Raw genomic sequence first — 9,440 nt, 5'->3', positions numbered from 1 at the left:
TCGTGCTTCAGTGCATGGCTGCCGGCCGCCATCTTGGCTGGCAGTTAATTTGCATAAGGATATGCTGATTAGCCAATGGGAAGGGTAGCGGTCGTATGCTAATTACCATGTTTCTCTTTTATTAGTGTAGATAACTGCAGCAGTTCACCTATTTTAAAACAATTGGAATTCTATTCATTTTTTATTCTTAAGACCATTTCAAATTTAAAGGCTACCTTATTGTATGTTGAAAGTATATTATAACAGTGTGGTAGTTAATAAAACACTATTTTTTCTTTTGAAAAATAAATAAATTTTAATTAATTTTTGGTAGATATACATTCACTTTATTCAAAGTAAATTAACATAAGAAGGTAAACTTTGGAAAAAAATCTTCTTTCCACCTGTATCCATTAGCCACTGAGTTCTCCATATCCCTACTAGATACCCATTTATGTTATTTCCTTGCAGATATTACACAGATACACTTTTAATTACTTTTATTTAATACATTATTTTACCTTTGTTTTTCACTTAGTATACTTGTAGATATCTGATATCAGTATACACAAAACCTCATTATGTTTATAACTGCTTTTTATTTCATTGTGTGTATAAACCATAATTAAGCCATCCCTATTTATGATAATTTAAGTAGTTTTCAAATTTTTGTTTTTAAAAACAGTGTTACTAAGATACACATTTTTTGATTTTTCAATTATAGTTTACTTTCAATATTATTTTGTATTGGTTTCAGGTGTACAGCATAGTGGTTAGACAATCATATACTTTACACAGTGATCCCCTGATATTTCCAGTACCTGCCTGGCACCATACATAGTTATTACAACATTATCGACTATATTCCTTATGCTGTGCTTTACACCCCCATGACTATTTTGTAACTGTCAATTTGTACTTCTTAAACTTTTCACCTCTTTCACCCAGTAAGATATACAATGTTAATAGTTTTATTTTCCCCAATAATGTATTATATCAGTAAGATTATTTGAAGTGGTATTGCTGAATCAGATGGTACACATATTTATATATTTTTATGAATATTGTCAAATTTCTCTACAAGAAGTAATATGGTTAATTCTTTTTATTTTTCAATTACAATTTACTTTTAATATTATTTGTATTGGTTTCAGGTATACAGCATAATGGTTAGACAATCATATTATATGATTTATTCTTTTTTAAGATTTTTAAAAATTGATTTTTATAGAGAGAGGGAGAGAGAAACATTGATGTGAGATGTTTTATTTCCACCTATAGTGGGAAAACACAAAATATTAATTGTGCAAATGGTCTTCTAGTTGTTTAAAAATAGAATTAAGTTTTATTCCTTCTCATTAGAAGTACATCTATTGTGGAAAGAGTGGAATATTAAGCTTTTGTAAAAGCAAGGTATGGTAGGCAGAATAATACCCACCCCCTGAAGATGTCCATGACGTAATCCTCAGAACAACTGAAATTAAGTTTGCAGATGGAATTAAAGTTGGTAATCAGCTGGTCTTAAACAAGGGAGATTATTCTAGATTGTCTGTGTTGCCTTAGGCAGTGGTTCTCAACCTTCCTAATGCCGCGACCCTTTAATACAGTTCCTCATGTTGTGGTGACCCCCAACCATAAAATCATTTTTGTTGCTACTCCATAACTGCAATTTTGCTACTGTTATGAATCGTAATGTAAATATCTGATATGCAGGATATATTTTCAGGGGTCGCGACCCACAGGTTGAGAACCGCTGCCTAGTGTAATCATAAGGGTCCTTTAAATGTAGAAGAAGAAGGCAGAAGAAGCAGTGTCAGAATGACTCAAGTTATAAAGAATCATTCAGCCATTACTAGCTTTGAAGATTTAAGAAGGCCATGAGCTGAGGAATGCTGGTGGCTGTAGAACAGGTGTGGGGAACCTTTTTTTCTGCCAAGGGCCATTTGGATATATATATATATATATATAACATCATTTGAGGGCCATACAAAGTGATCAACTTAAAAATTAACCTGTTATAATTTTTTTTAATTTATTTTATTGATTTTTTTACAGAGAGGAAGGGAGAGGGATAGAGAGTTAGAAACATCGATGAGAGAGAAACATCAATCAGTTGCGTCCTGCACACTCCCTACTGTGTATGTGCCCGCAACCAAGGTACATGCCCTTGACCGGAATCGAACCTGGGACCCTTGAGTCCGCAGGCCGATGCTCTACCCACTGAGCCAAACCGGTTAGGGCATAGCCTGTTATAATTTCATCAAACATTTAATTAACTCATCACTAATGCTTTGGCAGAGCCAGACCAAATTATTTCGTGGGCCCTATGTGGCCCTTAGGCTGGACATTCCCCACCTCTGCAGAAGTTGGAAAAAAAGATAGGAAATGGATTCTTCCCCTAAAGACTTCAGAAAGTAACGCAGCTCTGCCACTGGAACACCTGTCATACTTCTGACTTCCAGAAATGTAAGGTTGTGCTGTTTTAGCTGCAATGTTTATAGTAATTTGTAACAGCAGCATAGGAAACAAATATTCGAGGTAACCTTTTCTCAAAATGAAACTTTTCACAGAAGCCCCACATAAAACAGATAAAAACAGAGCTGCACTAATTGAAGGAGGGCTGTGTCATAGTGATGGAGGAACCTCCAATGGAACCTCTAGGGTTGAGTAGTTTAGAAATTACTTTTGTAAAATAACATGTCCCAATTTAATAAAAGCTACCTAAAGCCACAGGCAGCGACCTACTAGCTATATATTCCCCTGAAATTCCTGCCTTTGTAGCAGAATAAGGTTTTCTTTATTTAATTTTTGAAGGAAATAATTTTAAAAACGTAGACAAGACTTTATATTTTAAGCAATGCAATTTTAACTAGAAATGGGTAAATTAATACATGTGGGCAGCCTCTTTTGCATGGAGTCTATAGCCAAAGCTAGGAAGGAAAGTCTATGGTTCTTTCTTATTCCTTCTTAAGCTCTGCCAGTAGAAAGTGCCTATAAAACAAAGCAGAGGTTTAAAACAGCAAACTGAAGAATAGTACATATTTGGACTAAGAGATGACAATACTTATTATAAGCATGGCAATCAGATTAACATAATATAGACACTGCCTATATTTTCAGCACTTATTTTGCTTAAGCCTAAATGATTTGGGAAATATCTACACCAATATTTCGTTTTTGTTTTTTTGAATGATTTATAATTCGCTTTACAGGTATAAAGTTTCTTCTATAAGTTAGTAGTTTCCTTATCCGTAAATAAAGGCCTTTCTTATTTTTATCATATAATAACTTACCTCAGTACTTTCCACTTAAATAATAAATACTTTTTCCTTGGGTATGTAAATTTCTCAGTAATATTCACTAAGGTTCACAAAAATTTAATTATCTAATTTTATATTAAAAAATTGGTTATTTGAGGGCTATTTGAAAGGGAAAAACTAAGTATGTTGTATTTTTCAGGGTGATGATGGAAATCCAGGGCTACCAGGACCAAAAGGGATCAGAGTAAGTGATATGTGCTTATATGTCAAATGTGTTGTTGGTAAAAACAGAGAAAAAGCAAATGAAGTGTTATGAGACAACAGAAGAAAAGACTCACGTTGAAATGCAAAAATATTCAGTCTTTAAAAAGTTAAAAGAGTTGGTATATGTCTACAATTAGCCCTTAGTATTTTGATAGTTATATTTACATATACAGATGTCTATACACACTAATGTAAGAAGATTTTAAAGTAGCTTATGGTTAAAAATTACAAAGTGATTCATTCTAACAAATTGCCAATTCACTTAAAATATATATCATATAAGTGGTTTAAACCAGAAATTCCCAATCATTGTGATCATCTCAGTCCTCTGGGCCCTCAGACTGTGTACCCTCCCAGTGTTATCATATACACATATTATAATTTTATGTGTCTTGAAGAGTATACATGAGAATCAATGGTTTTAATCACTGCATTAAAGAGTAACTATTTTTTTTAATAATACAACATTACTTCAATATACTTAAAAACTCATTCCATATTCAGATTTCTTCAATTGTCTCACAGATGTCTTTTTATAATGTACTAGAGGCCTGGTGCACAAAATTCGTGCACGGGGGGGGGGGGGTCCCACAGCCTGGCCTGCACTCTCTCCAATCTGGGACCCCTTGAGGGATTGTCTGACTGCCTGTTTAGGCCCAATCGCCCCCACAGGGATCGGGCCTAAACCGGCAGTCAGACATCCCTCTCACAATCCCGAACTGCTGGCTCCTAACCGTTCACCTGCCTACCTACATGATCACTCCCTCACTGCTCCCCTGATGGCCTGACTGCCCGCAAATGCCCTCCCCTGCCAGCCTGATCGCCCACAACTGCCCTGCCCTGCCAGCCATCTTGTGTTGACCTTCTTGTGGTGGCCATCTCTGGCAGCCATATTGTGGTGGCCATCTTGTGAAAATGTGAGGGCAGCCATGTTATGGCGGCCATCTTGTGATGACATTGCGTGAGGGTGTGATGCCACCTAAGCTTTTATTATATGGGATTTGTTCTAACCAGAATCGGAGCAAATTACATATATTGCATTTGGTTGGTGTATTTCTTAAGCTTATTTATCACATCATTGGAGAAACTGGGTGATTTGTATTGCACTGTGTTCCATATTCTGAAAGTAGCTGATTGTTTATTCATGATGTCATTTAAATTGTTTCTCTTTCCCCCCTTATTTTCTGCAAATTGGAGGTTGCCTTGGAAGAGGCACTAGAGAACTTTCTGGGGATACAGAAAGAGCTGTACACTTGAGATTTGTGAATTTTACTGTATGTAAATTATACTGCAAAAAATAAAGGAAATAGAAACATGTACCAATAAGAAAGATCTTGATGTGTTTGTAACCATCAAGTGTGTGGTTTAAAACATTTCTCAGAAGAATTATATATATTGATCACTTCAATAAAGTTTTGTGACTAGTGAAAAAAAATAACACTTTATAGGTCATGCTATGTACTTACTATTCAATTACTTCTTATGGCCCAAATATCTATCTAACCCCTCTTTTATGCTAGATTTAATCAGTGGTCTCAGGATTATGAACCTGATTCTGCTAACAAAAATGTCCACATCAACTTTCACTTAGTGGTTTAGCATCCATCCATGATCATTGTCTAGATCCATTTTTTTCTTTTGTTCAGCATTGCAAAGTGATGATTCTAAAAATTCTATTAATCCTTCATTTATTAACTAGAATTCTACTTTATCAGCTGGAATTCTAATAGGGTAATGAGTTGCTATACCAGCAACTTCAAGTGATGATGAAGGAAGTTTTTTTTAATGTATTATCCTTATAAACACATGGACTTTATTAGTTTCAAACAATTGTGCTCATTATTCTTTTTTAAATATATACTAGAGGCCTGGTGCATGAAATTCATGCACGGGGGCAGGGGGTCCCTCAGGCCGGCCTTCACCCTCTCCAATCCAGGGCCACTGGCTCCTAACCACTCACCTGCCTGCCTGCCTGATTGCCCCTAACCACTCTGCCTGCCTTCCTGATGCCCCTAACTGCTCCCCTGCCTGCCTGATCACCCCTAACCACATCTGCCTGCCAGCCTGATTGCTCTTAACTTCTCCCCTCCTGGTCTGATCACCCCTAACTGCTCCACTGCCTGCATGATCACCCCTCACCACCTCTGCCTGCTGGCCTGATCACCCCTAACTGCCTCTGCCTGTTTTCCTTTGTCACCCTTATCTGCCCTTCCCTGCCAGCCTGGTTGCCCCTAACTGCCCTCCTTGCTGGCCTGGTCACCCCTAACTTCCCTCCCTGCCAGCCTGGTAGCCCCTAACTGCCCTCCCCTGCTGACCTGGTCTCCCCTAACTGCTCTCCCCTGCCAGCCTGATCGCCCCTAACCGCCTCTGCCTCGGCCCCCACCACTGTAGCTTTGTCCGGAAGGACATCTGGATGGATGTCTGGAAGATGCCCAGTCTAATTAGCATATTACCCTTTTATTAGTATAGATTTATTTTTTTATTGTTTAAAGTATTTCATATGTCTCCTTTTTCCCCCATTAACCCCCCTATGTCCACTCCCACCCCCAAGGGCAAGCCCCCACCGCCCCAGTGTCCGTGTCCATTGGTTATGCTAATATGCATGTTTTTTACAGAGAGGAAGGGAGAGGGATAGAGAGTTAGAAACATCAATGAGAGAGAAACATCGATCAGCTGCCTCCTGCACACTCCCCACTGGGGATGTGCCCGCAACCAAGGTACATGCCCTTGACTGGAATCGAACCTGGGACCCTTGAATCCACAGGCCGATGCTCTATCCACTGAGCCAAACCGGTTAGGGCTTTGTCCTGTTCCCTTTTGACAAAACTCTATTGATCTTTGATAACTTCCTTGCTTTCTGATACAAGACCCTTCAGGCTTATTTTGTACATTTTCTCTCCAGATCTATAATTGCCCATGTCTCTGATTCCAGATTCTTTTTAGTGAAAAATGTGTTTTAGATATCCCAGTCTGAATGGTAGGGGTTTTCATTGCTATTGGATTTGTCATTGTTTTGATGTATTTTCAGTGGACAGAAGTAGAAAATAGACATTTTTAAGAGAAAAATATCCTGCATTCATATTATTCCAATGGAAATTTAAAATAAAAAGATTTTTGTATAATTATTCTCTCCCTGCCAGCTCTCTCTCCTTAAGGTGAAAATTTTGATTCTAAATAACATTTTACCCTACAATACACCTATGTTCCTATTTAGTTTCAAATAATAATTTACAAGTTAACAAAATAACAATTTCAATTTTAATGGTGAGAGTAGAATTCTTAAATGCCATTATTTTTCTTTTATTTTCCCCCTTTGAATTGGCTAATTTCACAGAGGAATTAGTCAAAATATCATGTTTTTAAAGCACTTGAAGTCATTATTTTCTTTATATTGTTATGCCAGCAACTTGATATACATTAAGTTCATTGGTTCCAGTTTGTTTGCAATTTTTAATGATTTCCTTTTACCTCATTTTTTTAATCTTTTAATATTTTAAACATTTACATTGTTCTATAAGGTAAGGCATAGTTAGGGATGTTCCTCATCTATCCTTGTCACGCCCCCCCATTCTGTTCCTTCCTTCTTTCTAGATATAATCATTTTTATTATTTTTGTACATCTTTTCATTGTTTAGTATCACTACCCTTCTTATACAATGGTAGCATATTATATATACTATTTACACTTTGCTTCTTTTACTTAATATTATATCTTGGAGACCACTGTACAGAAATCTTCCTCATTCTTTTTAACAACTGCATGGTTTTACATTGTGTAAATTTACCACAATTTCTTTAGGCATGTTCTTATTGTTTCCAATCTTTAGCTATAATTATGGTTACATATTCATTTCTAAAGTTAAGCTATAATAATGCTTCATTGAATAAACTTGAATTTCATATTTTGTTTCATAATTTCTAGTATAACTTTGGAGTAAACCCTTAAAAATGTGTTGCTTCAAAGGGCAAATACTTGAATAATTTTGCTAGATACTTCCAAATTTCTCCCCATGGCATTTGGATCCCATTAGGGGTGTATGAGAATACCTTTTTCCCATACCCTCACTTGCAGAGAATATTGTCAAATTTGTATTTTTTTATAATCTTGACAGGGAAATTGATTGAAGAATTTTTGGGGCGATCACATTGATGATCTCTGGTGCAGATATATTTGCCACTTACCCATCCTGCTGAATTCAGTATTCATCACAAACCTTGGAGAACCACTTTATCTTTTATAAAAGACATTTTCTTCTTCTTCTTCTTTTTTTGTTGTTGTTAATCCTCACCCAAGGATATTTTTCTATTGATTTTTAGAGAGAGTGGAAGGTAGAGGGAGAGACAGAGAGGGAGAAACATCTATGTGACAGAGACACAACAATTGGTTGCCTCCTGCGTGTGCTCTGACAGAAGCTGGGGATTGAGCCTGCAACTGAGGTACATGCCCTTGACCAGAATTGAACCCAGACCCTTCAGTCCTTGGGCTGATGCTCCATCCACTGAGCAAATCCAGCTAGAGCTAGAAAAGACATTTCATCCATTAATTTGCTGCCTCTTACTAAGTACAATGAAGACAATGTTCCTTCTAATAGGAGTTCCTTCTGTAGTTTTCTATAGAGACTTTTAACATGTATAGGAGTTTTGTTTTTTTTAATGATGTGTAAAAGAACAGCGAGTGGCAATAATCAGTGAGACACAGTTTATCCATTGCATTTCTAAATGTAATTTTCACAATTCCCTTAGGTATGATATTATCTCATTTTTACTAATTGTTATTTGTTTCAAGGATTTTATTTCTTCTTATAGGGTCCTCCTGGACTTCCTGGATTTCCAGGTACACCAGGTCTTCCGGTAAGTAGGATTTGGATCTTATTTTTAAATCCCTTAAAAAGAATTATAAGATTTCTTTTTTTTATGGCTGAATAACATTCCATTGTGTAAATGTACCACAGCATTTTTGTATCTATTCATCTACTGATGGGCACGTGGGCTACTTCCAAATCTTGGCTATTGTAAATAGCACTACAGTGAACATAGGGGTGCATGTATTTTTTCCTGATTGATGTTTTGGCTTTCTTTGGATATATTTCCAGAAGTGGGGTCATTGGGTCATAAGGCAGTTCCATTTTTAATTTCTTGAGGAAACTCTATACTATTTTCCACAGTGGCTGCACCAATCTGCGTTCCCACCAACAGTGTATGAGCGTTCCCTTTTCTCCAAGTTCTTGCCAAGTCAGAGAAAGACACATACCACATGATTTTACTTATGTGTGGAATCCAATAAATAAAATTTAAAAAATAGAAACAGATTCATAGATATAGAGAACATACTGACAGCTGTCATAAGGGAAGGCATTGGGGAACTGGGTGAAATAGGTGAAGGGATTAATAAAAAAACAACAATATAAAAATGTCATAAACACTGATGACAGTATGGTGATTTGGTGACTACCAGAAAGAAAGAAGGTGGGGGGGAGGTAGAAGAGGGTAAAGGAGGGATAAATGGTAATAGAAGGAGACTGGATTTTGGATGATGAACGCACAATACCATATACAGATGATGTATTATAGGATTGTATACCTGAAACCTATATATCACTTTTCATAGGGAATGCCAGGCCATGATGGGGCCCCAGGACCTCAAGGTGTCCCTGGATGCAATGGAACCAAGGTGAGATCTCAACTAAAGTTTAGGCAATATGATTGATAATAATAGATTTAAAAATCTAAATAAATCAATATTAAGAATGTTGAAGAAGAGATATAATATAGCTTCATGTCTGGGACATACATAGCTGTGTGTTCTGAGTTAACATTTTCAATAATTTGAAACATCAGTAATGCTTTCAGTTTGTGTAAGTAGCTGGGATATTGCATTGAATTGAAGATTATTACGAAAACCTTTTCCGACTTTAGTGTAAAGTAAGATAAAAGTTA

General features: G+C 36.6%; 1 protein-coding gene across 2 annotated transcripts in view; it reads left to right on the top strand.

Annotated features, from left to right (window-relative positions):
• The window catches only part of COL4A5 (collagen, type IV, alpha 5), a 329,573-nt gene that overhangs the window by 174,563 nt on the left and 145,570 nt on the right, over positions 1–9,440 (top strand). For both annotated transcript variants that reach the window (XM_005865212.2, XM_005865213.2), the window contains exons 4-6: positions 3,439–3,483; positions 8,310–8,354; positions 9,112–9,174. In XM_005865212.2, coding sequence (XP_005865274.1) covers positions 3,439–3,483; positions 8,310–8,354; positions 9,112–9,174 — 153 coding nt within the window. The remainder of the gene's footprint in view (positions 1–3,438; positions 3,484–8,309; positions 8,355–9,111; positions 9,175–9,440) is intronic.

The sequence above is a fragment of the Myotis brandtii genome, unplaced genomic scaffold (assembly GCF_000412655.1).
Source record: "Myotis brandtii unplaced genomic scaffold, ASM41265v1 scaffold199, whole genome shotgun sequence".
Lineage (NCBI taxonomy): Eukaryota > Metazoa > Chordata > Mammalia > Chiroptera > Vespertilionidae > Myotis > Myotis brandtii.
The sequence above is the reverse complement of the archived record's forward strand: the minus strand, read 5'-3'. Positions and strand labels throughout refer to the sequence as shown.